The sequence below is a fragment of the Lepisma saccharinum genome, chromosome 17 (genome assembly GCF_977018435.1).
Source record: "Lepisma saccharinum chromosome 17, izLepSacc3.1, whole genome shotgun sequence".
Taxonomy (NCBI): domain Eukaryota; kingdom Metazoa; phylum Arthropoda; class Insecta; order Zygentoma; family Lepismatidae; genus Lepisma; species Lepisma saccharinum.
The window spans coordinates 41,579,846-41,601,484 of NC_139245.1; the positions used below are offsets into that span (position 1 = coordinate 41,579,846).

At 37.7% G+C, this 21,639-nt stretch overlaps 1 protein-coding gene across 2 annotated transcripts in view; it reads left to right on the forward strand.

The window, feature by feature from the left end:
• LOC146001696 (zinc finger TRAF-type-containing protein 1 homolog) overlaps window positions 1–21,639 on the forward strand; it is a 61,166-nt gene that overhangs the window by 24,948 nt on the left and 14,579 nt on the right. For both annotated transcript variants that reach the window (XR_014443594.1, XM_083139351.1), the window contains exons 2-3: window positions 19,124–19,362; window positions 21,381–21,592. Coding sequence is in view for 1 of the 2 variants with exons in the window: in XM_083139351.1 (XP_082995477.1) it covers window positions 19,124–19,362; window positions 21,381–21,592 (451 nt within the window). In the remaining variant the exon portion in view is untranslated. The remainder of the gene's footprint in view (window positions 1–19,123; window positions 19,363–21,380; window positions 21,593–21,639) is intronic.

Below are 21,639 nucleotides of genomic sequence, written 5' to 3' on the forward strand. Positions count from 1 at the left end.
GTACTTCACTCTCATTAAAATTGTCAGCTAGGTTTCTGTACGCTGCGTAGACATTCCAGGCCAAACTTTCTAAGTTGTCGTGGACCAGGCGAGAATACCTTCGGTTCCTCACAGCCGCTAGTTGTCTTTGTTTTGCCTTTTCTGATGCAAATTCATCCTTAAAGCGTGCGCAGAAATCAGCATAATTCACAAGGTTGTCCATATTACCAGCTAACCAATGCTCAGCCTTGCCGGTGAAAACCCGAGGTAATAATTCCAATCTATAGTGCTCAGGCACTTGCATTAAGTCAAAACTGACATTTAATTCACGCAGATATCTTTCGGCAGATTGAGCTTCGATATCGCCTTTAAACTTCGGAATGTTCGCGATATCAGCCATTCTGGGCATCTTAAACTCTCTTCCGCGTCGAGGAGAAAAACTGTCATTACTATCCTTTTCTCTAGGCCTCTTGCATCTATCAGAAGTTGTGGTATTACCGGGGAAGAATGGGTTTGGAAGTACAACAGGAGGTTCATAGGCAGTAGCTTCTGGGTTCAGTCCTCGGATTGGATCAGGCACTATATCGGAAGAGGTTTCTGGTCGAATCTGTAAATTATGGATCTTTTCCTGCAGTTCACTGACCCTACTTATAATTGTAACTGTCTGTTCCTGAATTTCTTGGCGAAGAGATACTTCCATCTTTTTAGCCTTCTCATGGAGAAAATTAACCTTTTCTCCAGCTTCCTTTATTTCAACTTTCTGTCCTTGCACTATATTTTCTATGAGTTCTGTTCGTTCACCAAAGGTTTGTAGTGCTACATTAATAGACTCTACAGAACTCTTTAATTCTTGAACTCCCTGTGGAGGGTCACATTCGGATTCTCATCCAGACTGGACAATTTCAAGGCAGGTTTCCATATTCTTCTTCAATTGATCCTGTTCCTTCTCTATCCGTCCTTGCCGAACTGTGAAGAACTCTAGCTGTTCTTCCACAATTTCCTTTACCCTTTCGTTCACCTTTTCAGTGACTTTAATACTAAGCTTTTCTATCTCTCCTCTGACGCTCTCTACCTGTTCAAGTTTATGTTGAGAGAATAGAGCCTGTAACTCTGTTTTATATCTTCCTGTATCCTCCTTTCTTCCTGGTTTTCAATCAATGCACGGAAAATATCTAAGTCTTCTTTTCTCTTTCTCTCTTCCTCCTCTTTCTCTTTCCTTCTCTTAACTTCTTCCTCTTCTTTTTCCTTCTTTCTCCTTTCCTCTTCTTCCTCTTTCTCTTTCCTTCTCTTTTCTTCTTCCTCTTCTTTTTCCTCCTCTTTCTCTTTCCTTCTCTTTTCTTCTTCCTCTTCTTTCTCTTTCCTTCTCTTTTCTTCTATAGACTCAACTATGAGCTTAAACTCCATCATCTCCTTCTTTCGAACTTTCTCTATCTGAGCCATCTCTTTCTTACGCTGTTTCTCCTCCTCTATCCTTTCCTTCTGTCTACGCTCCTCATCCTTCTGTCTACGGTCTTCATCCTCCTTTTCTTTCTGGTTTCGCTCTGCTTTATCTTTCATCAACCAATCAAGTAGCCAGTGATCTGATGAGGGTTTGGTAGGAACGTTCGGTTCTGGTTCTGTTTCTGGTGATGACAAGCATGATTTGCATCGCATCTCTTTATTTGATGCCAACGTTACTTCCTGCCCATCACAACTACTATGAAACCTCTGCAAACATTGGCAACACTGGAAGAATTCCCTGTCGTTGGTGAGATCATCACAGCATCCAAACTTGATTTCTGCATCCATTGTCGTTCTTCCTCTGCTTCGCAGATTCATTCCTGTCGCGTCTTTCTCCATTCTACTGCACCGTCTATGGCTCTTACCAGTTAATACCTTCACTTCACTATCACACTTTTACCTTCGTGAATTCCAAGGACTTTTAATATCACCTTCGTGAATTCTATGGCCGAACACTTTCAGTATGCACTAAATCGGGTATCACGTTTTAATTGCTAAAATAACTTTGCACTCAAGCCCCCACGATTGTACCAAAATAACTATGCACTCGAGCCCCGCGTTGGTGTGCCAAAATAACTATGCAACGTCCCCCGGTTGTACACCAGTCATCACAAAGTTAGTCCGCTACTCCTTTAGTCGGGAACATGAGAATATGCAAATCATCAGGGCGTGCTGGGTAGAAAAGAAACACAACACTGTTTTCAAAGTTAAAACGCAGTTTTATAAACGCGTATATTTCATAATCACTTACCAGTAAAACACTAGAACATTCAATACTAACGTTGGGCAATTCACTCACATATAACGAAAGTCAAAGAACATAATTAATTGCTTACTTTCAACTTATCGGCAAGAAGAAAACTCGAAAACCAAAAACTATACTTCAATTCTCCCCGTTTCCAAGTTCTTATTGATCTTCACCTTCACCTGTTTTTCAGTCTGTCGTCAGGTGAGAAACATTCAGGTTAGTTCATTTCCTCGGCTGAGATTAGAAAGTGACGTCAACACGAACAGATTTTGACGTATTTATAAACATACATAAAAGTTCCAACTACAACTGTATCAGTCTAACTATAATTATCTGTGACAACTTGCACATTATTTGAAATAACAAACATTTTAAAAATCGTAACTTCTTATAAATATAAAATCTTAAACTCTCAGGTTCGTTACAATCTTCATCAGAAGAGTATATGACTGACCTTTTCTTTTCAATCTTTCAAATGGAATTTTTCGAAACTAAATACTAACACAAACGAGACTAAATACGACAGACCAACTTGAGTGGGTACAATGTACACCTCTTAGGGCCTCGCCCGGGTATCGAACCCGTGATCCCTTGATTACAAGGCGACGACGATACCACTGTGCCAGTGGTAGCGAGGCTCTATCGGCGAGGCCCTAAGAAAAGTCTCTGCTGTCAAATTTCAAGCGAGGCAATACTTGATGTCCGAGAGAAATCTCGTTGGAAACTTTGGTTATTATATTTGAAGAAACTGCTTAAAATAAACGTAAAATACTATGTCTTATTCAGACATATCAAGTGTATATCTGATTGATTTTTCAAATTAGCCGCATTTTTTAATTGTAATTACAAAGTAAATCCAGTAGTGACAATTACGAGTCTGTGCTGCCAGATTTCATCTATTCAGGATAAAATTCCGTATTTCGAAGGTTCGCAGTGTCGAAACAAGATGCAAAGCAGACAAACGTTATTAAGAATAATTACATATTGTACGTTGTGAGAGTGGTGACACAATGTACATGTTGCTTATACTAAACATTTCGTGGGTCAGGGCGAGATATGCCACCCCCGTGGCGGAGTGGTTAGCACATCGCGCTAAGACGTCATGTTCCCGGGTTCGAATCCCGGCCTGGGCATGGATGTTTGTGAGTGTCCACTTATCAATTTCATCATATCATCACTCATCCCCATCTTTGCAAAATTAGCCAAAAGTGGCACAAAAATCGAAGTAAAATAAAGCAAATCAATCAATCAATCAGGACGAGGTATCTCGCCTTGTAATTGACGGGTCCCCACATGCACATTGCTTAGGGTTCCACTTTAAACTGTAGATCCAGTCCCGATTAGCCTATCTGAGCATGAAGTGAATCTGGAGAAAGTTTTAATAACTCCTGATCCGAAACCGAGAAAGGGAGGACTTCACCACACAGTTGAGTTGTGATAATTTTCGACTCATCTCATCGCAATATCATTCCTAAAATTAAATGTTTCCTAGTCATTAAAACAGAGTGCGATTTGTAATTTTATCAGAGGAGGAGAACTTATTTTTACCTATTAATTAGATATACTTAGAATTAAGACACTAATTACTTAAAATCTAATTTGATATCGAATGAAACAAAAACATAACGCCATTTTAAGTTAAACCCTAAAGTCAAACTGTAAGAAAATCAGATGAATGTACGAGAGAAATGAGAATCACTGCAGGTTCTATGGTTTGCCAGTTGGCTTGTCAAGGGCACTGTGATTCTGACTTGATCCAACTTCTTGCAAATTTTCTGCATGAAAATAATGCGCTGGGGGTCTATTTATTGAAAGGAAAAGTAGGTTTAAAACTATTGCATTGAACCCGCTTTCACATTCAGTTGATTTTGGATTGGATTCACAAGGTCTTTGAGTGAGATGGGAATGTTTGATTGATTGATTTGGTTTATTTTACTTCGGATTTCTGCTACTTTTGGCTAATCGCGAAGATGAGGATGAGTGATGACATGATGAAGGGACACTCACAAATAACACCCATGCCCAGGCCGGGATTCAAACCCGGGAACTCTCTCATCGTAGCACGCTATGCTAACCACTCCGCCACGGAGGACGAGGAATTGACTTGTCACCCTAAAACACAAGCATGTATCTATACTTGATGCCACTACATACGAAAAGAAACCTTGGCTGGCTCTTCATATTGTCCACCAAAGATTGGAAAGATATAAACTTTTGAGCGTATGGTTTTCCTTGCTTGCTCTGAGATGAAGGATTCCGGTTTTGTTGCTTGAAGAGCATCATTAGGTACAGATAATTAATTATATTACAAATAAATGCTTTGCCATGAATTTTTAAAGATATTGTTTTATACTGTATGTAGGCATATGACTTTAAAATTCAAATGAATTAAACTGAAGTGGAACTCTATAAGTATGATGTATTCAATAATATGGTTTCTATATCCAGTAGGTGGGAGATTCCTGGTTGGGATGGCTCAAGAGAGAGGGGATAGGAATCCTTCTCACACCCTTTAAATCGCAACCTGCATTAAAATGAATAGATGTATCTTTGTTCGCAATTTCGAACTCCTGATTTTCCGTTCCATTAAATTCAAAATGAGCCCAGAACAAGGTCCAGAGCTTTATATGTTTCGGAATTATTATCTGGTCTTAAAATCTGTTTTTAAAATAATCATAAATCTAAATGATAAATTTTCTCAGTATGATATGAAAATTCTGTTAGGTGATTGTAATGCACAGATTGGCAAAGAAGAGACATTTAAACCCACCATTGGTAAAGAAAGTCTTCATGAATTAAGTAATGATAATGGTATAAGATTGATTACTTTTGCAACCTCAAAGAATTTAATTGTGAAAAGTACCACTTTTAAACATAAAGATATCCATAAATATACCTGGTCTTCTCCAGATGGTAAAACTCATAATCAGATAGATCATATTCTCATTGATAAGAGAAGGCATACTAGTATAATTGACGTTCGTACACATAGAGGTGCTGACTGTGCCAGTGACCATTATTTAGTAATTGCTAAATTAAGAGAAAGACTCTCAGTGATAAATCATAAGCAACAAAATCTAAAAGTTCTAAAATTTGATACAGGAAAGTTTACTGATGAAATAATTAAGAAAGATTACCAAATTAAACTGTCAAATAGATTTGATGTTTTGCAGGATTTAAATGATGATGAAAATATAAATGAAACAGATGTAAATAAGAATTGGGAGCACATACGTAATGCAATAGAATCAGCAGCTAAAGAAAGTATAGGATACCATAAACCGAGAAAAAGTAAGCCATGGTTTGATAATGAATGTCATAATCTAATAGAAATAAAAAATCAGGCTAGACTTAGGTGGTTAAATAACTCTGATTATACAAATCTAAACAATTATAATAGAATAAAGCGAGAAGTTAACCGCACGTTTAGAAGTAAAAAAAGAGATTACTTGAAAAGCAAAATTAACGAAATTGAAACAAACAGCAAAAATAAAAATATCCGAGATTTATATAAAGGTGTAAATGAGTTTAGAAAGGGGTGGCAACCTAAAGTAAACTTGATAAAAGATAAAGACGGTGATTTTCTAGCTGACCCAAGCGATATTCTAAATAGATGGAAGAACTACTTTAATTACCTTTTAAATGTTCATGTAGGAGATAAATCAGAAGTAAATGAAGTGCACACAGCAGAACCTTTAGTTCCAGAACCTAACTTGACTGAAGTTAAAGATGCTATTAAAAGGCTAAAGAATAACAAAGCACCTGGCATTGATTTAATACCAGCTGAGTTAATTAAATATGGTGGAAATTCATTAATATGTCAAATTCATCAATTAATTTGTTTAATATGGAATAAAGAAGAAATCCCTCAACAGAGGAAAGAATCTATAATTGTTCCTGTGTTTAAAAAAGGTGATAAAATGAACTGCAATAATTACCGTGGAATTTCTCTACTCTCAACAACATATAAAATATTATCTAACATTCTTTTAACAAGACTAACGCCATATGCTAATGAAATTATAGGTGATTATCAATGTGGATTTAAACGCAACAGATCAACTACAGATCAAATTTTTCACATCAGACAGACACTTGAAAAAAAGTGGGAATATAATCAAAATGTCCATCAGCTATTCATTGATTTCAAAAAAGCATATGATTCGGTCAAAAGAGATAAATTATATAATATATTAGTAGAGTTTGGAATACCTAAGAAGCTTGTTAGTATGATAAAAATATGCACCAGTGAAACAGAAAGTAAAATTCGTGTGGGTATTAATATGTCTGACAAATTTACAATTCATGATGGGTTAAAACAAGGAGATGCATTATCTCCATTGCTCTTTAATTTTGCCTTAGAATATGCTGTTAGGAAGGTAAACGAAACTAAAGAAGGACTAAAATTAAATGGTGTGACTCAGTTGTTAGCATATGCAGATGATGTAGACTTACTGGGGGATGATGTGAATACAATTAAGAATAATGCTGAAATATTTTTCAAAACTGCTAAAGAGATAGGTTTGGAAGTTAACAAAGAGAAAACTAAATATATGCTTACAGGCCGAAAACAAGTGTTAGGTAATAATCAAAATTTAATTATTGATAACAACTCGTTTGAACCAGTTTCCAAATTCAAATACTTAGGAGTAATATTAACAAATGAAAATTATATTAAAGAGGAAATAAAAAGTAGGCTTAATTCAGGAAATGCATGTTACTTCTCTCTTCATAAACTTTTGTCTTCTCGTTTAATATCTAAGAAACTAAAAGTTAAAATATACAAAACCGTAATTTTGCCTGTAGTATTATATGGGTGTGAAACTTGGTCCCTTACATTGAAAGAGGAACATAAATTGAGAGTATTTGAAAATAGGATCCTTAGGGAAATATTTGGACCTAAAAGGGATGAGGAGACAGGTGAGTGGAGAAGGTTACATAATTTAGAACTACATAATTTGTATTCATGTCCAGACATTATTAGAATAATTAAATCAAGAAGACTTAGGTGGGCAGGCCATGTGGCACGAATGGGAGAGGAAAGAGGAGTTTACAGGATTCTTGTTGGGAAACCTGATGGTAAGAGACCTGTAGGAAGGCCAAGACGAAGATGGAGGGACAACGTCGAGATGGACCTAAGGGAAATCGGTAGGGATGGAAAAGAGTATATAGATCTTGCTCAAGATAGGGACAGATGGAAGGCCTGTGTTGCTGCAGCCATGAACCTTCGGGTTTAAGAAGGCTAGAGAGTTAGTTAGTTAGTTCATAAATCTAAATAAAAACAGAAATAAAAATTATTTGTGCAAATTTTGCATAAAATAAGAAGAAATTCGTGTGTGCTGATCGAAAATGGACCTAGGAAAATTATACCTATATATTACTGTGAAGTAATATATATATATATATATATATATATATATATATATATATATATATATATATATATATATATATATATATACTATGGGAGGCTGAATTTTGTACCCCCCCCCCCCAAATGAAAAACGTTCCTGCGCCACTGTCAGGGAGAATATACACTTGGTATGTCTGAATAAGTCGCACAGTGACGTGATTTGGCAAGTATTTTTTGCTTGTATATGGTGCTTTTTTTCCCGTAAAGGAAACTTGAGTGCGGTGAGTAGGTTAGTTACTTTTTGTCACTTTTGCGCCCGCACTATATACCAAGGGAAAATAAACTGCCCTTGCCCCTCAAAGTTTTGGCACCTTGCCCCCCCCCCACCACTTTTGGAACCCAATCGCCGCCACTGTGTACTTGTGTTTCGTGGAGAGGGTAGTGTGTGAGAATGGTCACTGTTTGATATAACTGAAAGGATTGGAGGTATTGTGGGTATGTAGGAAAGGTAAACCTGGCAATTGCCTCTTTGTAACACGCGGTTTACCTCTCATTTACTATCGAAGTCTGCTTGAGCAAATCTCATGAATCACCCACCCTGCGTATTGCGTACAAGGCCAGACTTGCTGTCACCGCCCAGTGTTTACATGTTGGCGAAGCTCTTCTGCGCAAGTTATGCGGAAGATTGTAACACTTTTGTTGGCAGTGCCGATCCCAGTGAACTCTAGCGGCGGCCATGCTGTTTTCAGCAGCTAGATGGTAATACCTGTTCCCCCACTCTTACTCTCTTCGAAATCCATCTGGAACAATGGCACTTCGTACTCAAATGATTTTGACCTTGAAACACACACCATGCTCAAAATCGCCAATGTACGCAACTTGATTCTACGCATCAGCTGTAAACAGGATTTTGCACAAGTCGACGTTGAATTCTTTTCATAAACGCCTTTTTGTCCTTAACGCTACTTTGTCGTTATACTAAACGCGCAAAACGCAATGTGAAAAGTGACTGTAATTAAGTTCATGTTGTAATGCCAGATGCGTAAAACATATGTTATTACCCCAGAATTGTTGACCTTGACAGACAATTAAGGCTTATCCTTCGTCGTTCTGGTTGTAAGTTTCAAACTGGCGACATAAGTGTTAACAAAGACAGACAAGACATAACGCTAGTAGCGTAAAGGAATACAGTAAAACCCCGATAAGCCGGACTTCGCTTAATCCGGACAGGCAAAAGGAAAAAAGAAGCAGATTGCAAGGTTTTAAAATGTGGCTAGAAGTCAACAAGAGAACTTCCAAAAGAAAAGACAGTCAACCACTGATGAAATTCTGTTTCCGCAGACTTTGTACTGTACTGTATAGTGTATTTAGGCCTATTTATACACCATAATAAACGTGTTTTGTTGCTATAAACTGAGTTTTAATGCACTTTCTACCGTTCTTTCAGGTTATTTCAGTTAATCCGGCCTTTCGTTAAACTGGTCAACTTACCCCTCCCCCCATTAGTCCGGATTAACGAAGTTTTACTGTATATGACTTTTTTTTGTTAGCCATCGTTATATATCGTTATTTTTAACGTTGTCCTAGCATTCTACGTGGCAGTAAGGTGGAAGTATAACTCATTTTATCAACTTCCCTTCACAAACACACTTGATTGATCGGTTTATTTTACTTCGCTTTTCTTGTCGTTTTTGGCTATTTACGAAGATGAGATGGATATGATGAAATTGATGAAGGGACACCCACAAAGAACACCCATGCCCAGACTGGGATTCGAATCCGGGACCCCCACGGTGTGCTAACCACTCTGCCACGGTGGTCGGCACAACACAACAGTGTTCATTGTTAATATTTGCTTAAGACGCATACGTTTGAAAAATGCAAACAGGTGTGTTCATTCTTTTCTGTTTTTTTTACGCCAGTCGCAACTTTGAGGATAATTAGATGTTATTGACAAGTAGTGGGCTGGGAACAGAGGCAAAGAACATCTAGGCCAGGACTCGAACTTAGAACATCGGGTAGCAAGATCGTGTGCCTCATGCACTCAATGCGATCGGCTACACACAGTTGTTGAGTTATGTTCTTAGTTAACTGAAAAAACAAACAGTAATGCCAACGGAAGCTTAATTAGCCCACCAGGAAAAGATGGCAAAATGAGGACTGACTGCTAAAGAAAGAAGTATATGTACTCCCCCCCCTTCACTTTCGAAAATCCTGGACAAACTATACTGTTAAAATTAGTCTCTCTTCGTGATTCTCGATTTTTGTACTTATTTCTTCTTGTCAATCAATCTCTCCATCCGGATTTTGACCAAGAAGAGACATCCCCCCTCCACTGTTGAATTTTGAACCACACGCAATCTGAGGGAGCGTGGACGATGCAATCAGGTGTTTACCATGTAATCGTGCTCTTGCATTGCCAAAATTTGCAGCGTTATTCAACACAACGTCGTTACCTTTATTAAAGTGCCAAATGATTGTATTATCATGAAGAGGAAAACTGTACACATCGATAGGAATGTAATATTTAACGCTGTCAAAGTTTTTGACAGCAAAACAAAGGAGGAAAGTTATACGTACAGCAACACGGGAGGGGGGGAGGGCTGGGGCACAAGCAAAGGGGAATCTAGTTTGCATAAATTTTAAAACAAATCTCCGGGATCACCCCTCAAATTTCGTAAAACCGTGCCAAAAACGAGTGGATGCACGAGGACAACATTTCCAACATCCCCCGTGACAATTAACGTGCTTATTTCGAATGTAATTGTAACTATAATTCTGAGAACTTGAAATCATTTCGAAGCTAGCTGCTTTCATCGCGGAGATATCGCACGGGATTTGACGGGAGTTGGAGTCCTGGCGGCCGTTAAGGGTTTCGCCGTCAAGGAGCTCAAGGCTGAACGGGGGACCCTGTAGGTTTCTTTTCCTCCTCTCTCTTTCTGTTTGTTTCACTCCCTCTACCACCTCCGCATGGGGGTAAAGGATTGGATTGAATTGGTTCAGGGGCGGCGCCAGAAAATTTTGACCGGGTGGGCAGGATCCACAAATTGGTAACTTATGGTGGGCAGATATAAAGTAGCCTAATACGAGTTTCACAAACATGCATTCTCTCTCTCTCCCGATTTCTCTGTATTTCTTTCCCATTTTATTTTTGCTGGTGTACGTTTTCTTATTTATTCTTTGTATAATTTTCATTGTATCTCATTGTCCATGCTTTGAACTGTTCACTGTGTACTTCGCTTTGTATTGTGGTTATATTGTCTTGTCCCTTCAAGTTAAGAAGAAATTCTTCACATACGTGGATACGTAAATGAAAACGTACTTTATTAGGTGAACTTGGCAAATGACAGTAGGGCTGTATTGTTTAATTCATGCGAAAATTATGAAACATCTGGATGCAATTCTTTACCAATGCAAGAGACTGCGAAAGTTATTACGTTACATGAAGTATTTATTGTGTGAAACCAGCGCCGCCCCTAGGAGAGCGGCAAGGTTTCGTCCTACATGAAGAGGAGCCGTCTAGCAGCAAGAATAGTCGAAATGTAATTTTAGCATACCCAGTGGAGACGCACAGTGGATCGGATTCCAATTTAAACAGTAGGTTCAGTCCCGATTAGCCTTATTATGCATAAAGTGGACTTAAAAACTAAAAAAATGTAATGTTAGCGTTTAGATTGGGATAGCCAAAATTCGACATTTAGAATTGCGTAGTTTTTTCCTTTGCTGCTTCCTGGATGAGGGTTAATGAATGGACCTTTTACTTTGCTCACGGGGGTTTTCACAGACAATTATCACCATACGTGCAGACTTTAGGGGAACAAAGCACTATCTGCCACCCCCCCCCCCCCACCACCCCAAATTCGCCAAGAATATATACATTAGTATACATAAAAAAATATTGCCCACAATATTTATATGAAGTTGGTTTTACTATGGAAATAAAACATCCATTACCCAAAATGCTAGGATATGGAAGCCTTGTCATGGATCGAAGTTCTATTCATATCAAATTGAAATTACGCGAAGAAGTTGTTTTTATTTACGTGTTTGGTTGCTTTAAGATATTTGTTTTATCTTGTATGATTTTGTATTCCCCACAGTGAATGTTAACTGGATCATGAGTCCTCGAAATGGAAATCTTGACGAAACTGAAAGGTTCGTTAACATGGTGTTGTATCTTTAATTTTGTCTATAACTACAGCCCCTCCCGAAATGTTGTGAAAATCAAAATTTTCAAGTGAATAATCGGTAGATAAGTAGAAAAGAAAGATGCAGATGCCAGCCACCCCTTAAAATGACCCCCGATTACCATTTCTGCCTTCAAGTACAATTTTAATACAGTGAAAACTCCAAATATATGAAATATTTTATTGTGTATAAACCTCCCCAAACGAAGCTATGTATTACATCCACATTTACAATTCCAGCCCCTCCCGAAAAAAATATTCTGCGTACGCCAATGTTGAATACTATATCGACGATATTAACTACTAACGATGTACTATTACAATGAATAATAGTTGATATTAAAATATTTAGATGAACATCAAATAATATAAAATACATTGGACAAGTGTCTTCTGGAATTTTCTTCCTTTTTTAAAATTTAAACAGATGGAAATCGTGATTGGTAGTCAGCTCGCCCAATCGTTTTTTTTTCTTAATTCAGTGCACGCATCTTCAATACTTTGTCTTAATAACGCTCATTAAAGGAATCAATTTGTGCAAGTGCTATTTTGCGTGTGATCCAGGCCCGTAGCTAGGGGGGCGGTTGCCCCCCTCCTGTGAAAAATATAGAACACATTCCTACCCGGAATTCTCACTAATCTTTACAATCATATCCTATATTGTTCTAGCAACATATAAAAGACAGTTATTGATTTAGTGATTTATTAAGTTGTGTTGGATTCCATATACTGCCGTACCAGGATTGGAGGGGGGATCCCTTCCAGATTCAGACTTCGGCAAATGATTTCGCAACTTTCAATATCTAGAACAGTTGTGACATTTTGAGTAGTCTTGGTGCCTAATGTGTTTGGATCTTTTTCTTGGATGTGTGGCTATGAACTTCGAACTGCTTAAATTTTTGTTTCTCAAGGCTACCTTTTGGTAATAGTGATTCATATGGTAGAGATAGGGAGTGGATATTTGATTTTTGTTACTTAGCGTTGCTTTCCTGCCACTTCTAGCTAATCACAACAATGAGTGATGACGTGAAATTGATAAAGACACACTCACAAACAGAGCTGCAACACAGGGTGGGCAGGGGCATTGTCCCCGCCGACCTTGGAGGGAAGTCCATTCTAGAGGAAGCAAACATTGAAGTAAAAAAAAAAAACAAGACTAGGAGAATCTAAGAATAGCAGGACAAATGGATACTCAAGATGGAATTAGTTTTCACGTGTTCCTTTCATTTTTCTTCCAGATGGCCCTGGGCACTTTCAGGGGGCACAGAGGGGCAATTGCCCGCTTGATTTCAAATTTTATTCAAATAAAAACAAATTTCGTAAAATTTTCTTGCTCGCATCGCTCGCAATCTCTACAATTCTTATAGTCCAAGTTCAGAGCCATAGCTATGGGGCGGCACGAGCTGGCCCTGGGAGCCAAACGATCTATATGAAAAAAAAATGTTAAGGAGAATGCCATGGTGCCCCGTAAAATTATTTGCGCCCTATTAAATCAATTTCTCTCTTTGAAACTTAATATGAAATATTAATGAAGACACTGTAATCCAAGAAACCATTGATCAATCAAGGGATTCCTATTTGTTTGTCAGGTGTCAAAGACATGTATTTCACCTATAATATAATTCAATTCACACAATACTTTGGAAAATGGTTAACGTAACCAGTAGGCAAACATTGTCTGTAGTGATGCAAGGAAATAGGATCCATGGTGGACTGAGACACCCATGTTTTAGCAAGTACAAAAAATATATTATAATTTTTTACACAATTCATCAAAGTGTAGATAATATTAATATATAACCATTATTATTTAATTAATTCGATTTTTCTTCCATAACACAACGCAATGGTGGTGTTGGATTCTCGTTAGATTCCTTTGTACGTAAAAATCTTGCATACTGGAAACTAGAGGGAAACATTATGAAGCACGATTTATGAAGGGCTCTCCCTTAATCAGTTCTGCAGAGAGGCCCAAAGCTATGGGTACATATTAATCATCTATTAATATTATCGACCTGTAAATATCAAGTAGATACAGTCCTGATTAGCCTATTTATGTTAAACTTTATCTTTATATTCTTTGGCAGTCCGGAAAGGTCTTTCCAGAATGTGGTTATTTGATCTTGCTCGAATTTTTTTTGTTCGTTGGAGTTTCAAGATATCATACCTATTCTGTTACTTCTCTCTTTTGGGGAAGGGGGCAAGTGCCTCTGTGTACCCTGCTATATCTGCCAATGCGACACAATCTATTAAAAATTTGCCCCCTCTAGGAATGACTTTGCCCCCCCCCCCTTACAAAGAATTCCTGGCTACGGGCCTGGTGTGAACAGGGATTGGATTTATTCTTCAGCTCGTCAACAATATATCTGCTCAGCTTATTAAGGAAAATATGTGACTAGAAAAAGAGAATCAGAATTTGTAAAGATCTTGCGCAGGAGGATAATTCTGTCAGAACAGTGGCGTAGCACAGTTTCTGTGCCCCCCCCCCCCGCGCAAGTAAAATGTTGGGGCCCCCTTGGTGAAAATAAATTATCGAGAATATTATCATGTGTATACGAGCCCCGTAACTAGATATTTTGGCGCCGTCGGCAGGATTGTTGTTTCCCTCTACCAAGCGGAAATGGATCGCAGAGAAAAACATTTCTGGAAAAGTAGAGAATGTCAAAAAGTAAGCATCATGTAAAATATATCTATATGCAGGGTAAATCTGTAACTTTGCATCAAACTAATAAATCGAACAGGATTTATGATAGAGATCTCTTCGTGACGTCGTCGAACAGGAAACCTCATGTACAGAGTTGAATGGTGGCATATTTATTCACGTGGTGACCCCCCCAAAGGAAATATCTAGGGGTCGCTTCCAGTGGCGGATCCAAGTTACCTCACCTCACCGAGAATCAATTGTAACCTACACTTTCACTGTATTATGTAAACAAGATATAGTACTGTAAACAGGAACCAAGCTGACTTCCATCTTCTAGAGATTATCGTATTGTTTTGCAAAGATAGGGGACCAGGACTGAAATAGATTGTTATTATGGTATGCCTTTGTCATAATATCCCTCATTGTCATTGCCACGGTAAAGTGAACTATAAGACGATGAGTAAAGTGTATAAACAGAGACAAAAACGTATTATCTGAAGGGGCCTCGGGTTCAATCCCCTTTTCAGGCATATTGCACAGTGGTTCGGTTCGAAATTGAAACTGCAGTTTCAATTCCGATCAGTCTATCATGAGCATAATATGGACTTATATATACTTGAACCTGTTAAACTTGGTGATATAAGACAGAATATTAGAGTCTTCAAAGGTATTAGGCATGCCCAGCTCATTTTATTTCATCCTTGCTGATCCACACAAGGATTCTTCCTTCTATCCCAAAACTCGAGCAAGCATTCTCACAGCTAGGAATTTCCACTTCAAGCACTGTAGATCAGAAAATAGTAACACACTGGAAAATTACTGGTTTGATAGAAATGTCCACAAAATTTCTATATGGAAGAAAAATGAACTTCAAATCCCCAAATATGATGGTAACATTTACTGTATATGCCGGTGTGCAAGATGCACTTTTTCCCTTTAAAAATAGGTCTGAAAAACATGATGTTTGTTATCCGCCGATACTCAGTTTTTTATTACCTCCATTTCTGGAAATTTTCTCAGTTCTGAGTTAGACGATTTCTTTCTTTCTTCCTTGCGATGTATGATGAAGAATATTAAAGTGTATTCTTTTCTAGTTAGATTGGTAAGTTATTTGTTGAAAGTAGGCCTACATATTACTTTTGCAATACTGTAAATTAATTATAATATTCAGTGATAACACTTTTTCCTCAAAAATGTGTACAAAAAAGGCTCGTACGTTGTATACCTTGTGAGACAGAAGAGAGTGTAATGGCCTTTTGTATAAAGGGATAATTGCCACCTGGGTCCCACCTTCTACTGAGTTTTTGGGCCCCTTTGAAGTAACACGTAACAGGTTTGAGCAATATGGGAACTTTATCTCAACTCTTTATTTGAATATGAAAAGGCTTGGGGCCCTCTTGAAAATATTTGGTGGAAAATTAAATTTTAAATATCACACGTAAAACTAATACTATTGGTAACGAGTTTGATTGTTTATTGTGTAGCAATAAGGCGTCGACTGGTTGAGCAACTGAAACTTTCTACTGGATTGATACTGTAACTGTAGGCAGTTGGCAGAGTATACGTTTGCCACAAATGGTGTAGCTAAGAGATGAGGGATTTTTTTTTCTATCGATGGCCATCTGCGAACAAGTAAGTTAATTCTGCATTTCAGGGGAGGGGGGAGCACATGTCAAGTTGCCCGGCACCCTCTGGCTGAGCAGATATGGTTGCATGATGTTACTGGAAACCAGACTCTGTTTTGTAAATATATTTTTTAAATAATTGAATTTCTGGAATTTTATAAAATTTCAGGAGCAGAGAGAGGGAGAACAATCGAATCTACCAGACACGACAAATAATAATAATTAAAAAGAAAAGTGTAAAAAAAAATAGAACCACAAGGCACAAAGAATGAGGCAACAACGTACAGTTACGTACTATTAAAGAGTAGTAACAAATTTATTTCACACGGAAAAGGAAAATCTAGCGAAATACTTAAAAATATTTTGAGACGGAACGGAAAGGTTCCAGATATTCACGAACCGGAATGCCGTTCTAACGATTTTCCTTATCTTACTCAGTAAACTAATGTAAATCCAAAAACAGTGAAACGTTTTGTAGAATAATTTTTGAGCCTTTCTAGTATCGATGATATTCATAAGAAAAATGTGCATAGAGTCGAGACAAGAATATAGTTTTTCTTATTGAAGCATTTATATTTGCCTAAACACTTACGCATTGAATTTCTTCAGGTGGGCAATCGGGTGGGCAGACGAATTTTTGTGTGGACGCTTGCCCATCCGTCGTGCTGAACCTGAATTGGTTTCATTTGGAATGAATCGGATTCTATCAGATGCCTAATATAGCTATCGAAATGTATTGGTTTCAATCAGAATCTCAACTGAAACCAATTGGAAAATCGAGATAATTTCCAATTGGTGAATTGTTTTCAATTGTAACTTTGTATATATTGTAGAATAAATATGTTATAAATTCATTTATTGACTCAAAGCATAGGTAGTTTAATTCTTGACACCACAAAATCTAGTTTAATTCTTGACAACACAAAATCTGTGATTTAGAAGTTCATTTTTCTTGAACTGAACTGAATTTGTTCTGAATTCTAATGCATACTACTGAAGTCATATTTATCTTAATAAATACCTAAGAAGAACTCTCTCTTAAAAACCAACTCAACCTTAAAACAGCTACTAGTTGGAATAAATGTTCATATTAGTTCTTGTTTATTGTAATATGGAATTAACATGGTTATTCTTATGTGGGTGCAATGGAATTGGAAAAATGAGCAATCTTTTGATCAACTAAGTCGATCTCGACAGTGTTTTCAAGTGTTGTGGGTCAGATTCTTTGTTTAACTTAATTTTTTGCTGTTTTCCCATGTATAAAGGAATCGCCCATCCCAGGAATTGAACCCAGGTTTCCCCGTGTGGCAGTCAGATGCCCTACCAACTAGACTGCTGCCACTCTGCATGGGGATACCCAAATTATATAAAATATATTTAATTTGTATATATGCTGATGATTGATGTATTATAAACTTGGCCTGTATGAACTTCATATAAAATATGCAGTACATATTTTTATGTATACATCAGCAGCTTAATTTGTTTTTTTTGGGAGGGGAGAGAACATGGACTAATCTGGAAATGTTACACCAAGAAAATTTTTAACTGGCTTGTAACAACCATAAATTAGAAGAAAGAAATTATGATGCTTTTAATTAGTTCATCTGTTAATCAGACATAAACAATTTATAATAATCTGTTGTAATTACTCACTTCTGTACACAGGCCCGTAGCCAGGAATTCTTTGCAGGGGGGGCAAAGTCAATCCTAGAGGGGGCAAATTTTAAATATATTGTGTCACATTGGCAGATATAGCAGGGTACACAGAGGCATTTGCCCCGTCCCCAAAAGAGATAAGTAACAGAAAAGGGATGATATATCTTGAAACTGCGCAAAAAAAAAAAAAAAAAAACTTCGAGCAGCATCAAATAGCAATATTTCGATGATGACCTTTCCAGATTGCTAAAGAAAATAAAGTTTAACATAAATAGGGTAATAGGGACTGTATCTACTTGATATTTACAGGTCGATAATGTTAAAAGACGATTAATATGTACCAACAGCTTTGGACCTCTCTGCAGAACTGATTAAGGGAGCCCTTTATAAATCATGCTTCATAATGATTCCCTCTAGTTTCCAGTAGGCAAGATTTTTACGTACAAAGGAATCTAACGAGAATCCAACACCATTGTGTTGTGTTATGCAAGGAAAATCGAATTAATTAAATAATAATGGTTGCATATTATCTACACTTGATGAATTGTGTAAAAATTGGCAATGCCCCCTGCCCCCTGTGGTTGCGGCACTGTTTATGAGTGTATCTGCATCAATTTCACGTCATCACTCATTGTTGCGATTAGTTACGTGGCAGAAAAGCAAAGAAAAGTAACAAAAATCAAATATCCACTCCCTCCTCTCTCTACCATATGAATCACTATTACCAATAGGTAGACTTGGGAAACAAAAATTTAAGCAGTTCCAAGTTCATAGCAACACATCCAAGAAAAACTTCCAAACACATTAGGCACCTTTAATATAAGACTACTTAAAATGTCACAACTGTTCTAGATACTGAAAATTGCGAAATCATTTCCCGAAGTTTGAATCTGGAAGTGAATTTTCCCCCCAATCCTGATACGACATTATAGGGAATCCCATTCACCCTAATAATGATTGATTGATTTGGTGTTTTAAGTCCACTTTATGCACAGTAAGGCTAATCGGGACTGGACCTACAGTTTAAAGTGGGATCCGAACCACTATGTGCCTCCACCGGGTATCGAACCCGGGACCCCTTGATTACAAGGTGACGACGCTACCACTGTGCCATTGGGGAGGCCTATATACACCCTAATAAATCACAAAATCAATAAGTGTCTTTGTTATGTTGCTAGAGTAACACATGATATAATTGTAAGGATTAGTGCGAATTCTAGGTAGGAATGTGTTCTGCATTTTTCACAGGGGGGGGGGGGGCAACTAGCTACGGGCCTGTCTGTACAGTGAGAAGTCTTTTGTACATGCACATTTCTTACAAATGATAGTATTTACTGGAAGACATCTTGTGAAATATCATTTTTATTCACCAATAGATTTGTAAGAGGTGAATTTTAACCATGTTCATGTGCTGTTGTGTCCTTTCAGTGTACAAATGGACACTTAATGTGTGCTGGATGCTTTACACACCTCTTAGCAGATGCAAGGCTACGGGATGAAATTGCCACATGTCCAAATTGTCGGATAGAGATAAGTAAAACCCAATCATCAAGGAATTTGGCAGTGGAGAAGGCAGTGAGCGAGCTACCTGCGGAGTGCCAGTTCTGTAATAAGGAATTTCCTCGTAACTCTCTGGAGAGGCATGAAGAGCAACTTTGCGAGGAGAGGTAAGAGTACATCTAACTTCCCCTCTCAGTCAATACTTGCCCGTTGACTTGTTGATATTCTTTGCATTTTGTTCCTCTTGTGGTATATATTATTTTCTTTATTTATTTATTATTTTTTTTCAATGTTTTGATTTCATTGATAGTTACTGGCATGTTTTTGGTACACCTTTCACATTCTTTCATTACCTGGATCCTGTTTTACATCACAGATGTAGTTATTTCATCATTCATATGTAATTCATAGGGCCCAGATAATTATTTAATTACATTTTTTTCTGTTAACATTTTTAGATCATATCAGCGAAATGTAATTGTTTCATACCAAATTAAGTTAAAAAAAACATGCATTTTAAAGTACATATTTTACTCATAAGTACATATATTTACACATTTCCTGACATTTCATATTTAACGCTGAGCTGGGCCTGTGGCTGAAGCTGTTTTCAAGTTTTCCTCCATTTTAGAAAAACACTATGATATTCCAGAATCTGAAAAATGACATTCGTAGAATTCTTTCTAGACCATTCATGTGAATTTTCGTGTGATTTGCTTTCGCTATTGTCTAGGTATTATCAATAGCCTAATAGGTTTACGTAGCAACGAGACTATTGAGAATATCTAGACAACAGCAAAAGCAAACCACATGAAGATTCACGTGAATGTTCTAGAAGAAATTCTAAGCATATGTAATTTTTCAGATTCCGGAATATCATAGCGTTTTTTTCAATATAGAGGAAGACTCGAAAAAAGCTGCCCTGCTGTCAGCCGAAGGTCCAGCCGAGCCTTAATACACATATTGTAGCATGACGTCAGGCTTAGGCACGGAGATCAAGTCACGCCCGGACATAGCTCAGTGAAATGAAGAATAGAGTTTTAAAACTTGCTGGCCACCATCCTACCCTGAGTGGTGAAACATTAAGGAGATTAGGAGTTCAAGTAGGCTGTACGTCACTCACCCCTTGCTCGGTGTTCTCGGCTCTCAGCTGCTCTGGTTGGCGGGAAAGCTGGCATCCTGGAGATGTCAGAAAATTCAGCAGTTTATCGAATTGGGCATTATTCTCTGGACTCAGGCTGGTTTCTTGGCTCTCTGTCTGACCGGAACTGGTGCGGTGTAGTAGACTGGATGCCACCTCGTAGTATTGCGATCTCTCGGTGTGTTCCCGTCAAGCAGCGTCGATGATCTCTGCAAGTTTTTCGAAGGTGTTTTGTGTTGATTCCCCATCTCCAGAAGTTCTTATAATTCCAATTTTCAACTTTGTGGTCAACTTTGCACCTTCAGCTGCTCCCTCGGTGGAAAGTTACATTGGAGGTGCATTCAGCACTTGCAAGGGCCATTACCTAGCTGACTCTGCAGAATCAAGTGGAAATTTCTCATCACTCAGCTCTGCATCCGGTGGAAGTTGGAGTGAATGAGCGTTCAGCTGTCAAGCTTCAGGACAATATTTTGATGAATGGAGATCTTGAATTTTATGCTCCCAATTCCTTTATCAATATATATACGACAAAATGTATGCCTCAGAACAGACAACTTCGAAATTGTTCAGTCTCTTCTTTGGAAAGTATGGAAGGATCAGTTGGGGTTGCAGTGAGGAAAAAGATGTCGTCAGTTTTGGAGAAAAAACCCAGGGTACAATACAGTTTTAACTATTAATAGAATTTCTAAGTGGAGGCAATAATTCTGATGCCTTGGAAACACCAGAAGATGAGTGCAAATTTAAATATGCCTCATTACTTCGTGTGAAACTGAAAGATTATTTAGTTAATACAATGCCCTGTTGTGCGACAACAGGAGAAGTTTCATATTTGAACATTTGAAATACATTTGTTGTTCCTTACTATTACAGGAGTTTATTTAAACAAAACTGAAAACCACATTTTAGGAGTTATGTTCTCCTGGTTCTCATACAATGATGATATGCTGTTTTTTAGTACATGATTATCCGGGCCTATATTATGTAGTAGATTTGTATTAAGTAAACATATTTATGACTCTGCATTTATGTTTATTGGATTTGCAGACTCACAAATTGTAAATATAGCCGAATCGGATGCCCATGGCGTGGACCCTTCCATGAAGCGACAGAGCATGAGAATTCGTGCGTTCATCCAAGGAAAACTGGAGCAGAGGTCATGGATGCCCTGCAGGCTATCGATCAGAAGATTGATGAAGAGAAGAAGATTTATGATTGTATTTTCGACTTGTTGTCTTATGAAAAAATCACATTTAATGGTAAGTTCATGTGATATTATACGGAGAAATTCAGATTATGTTTAATT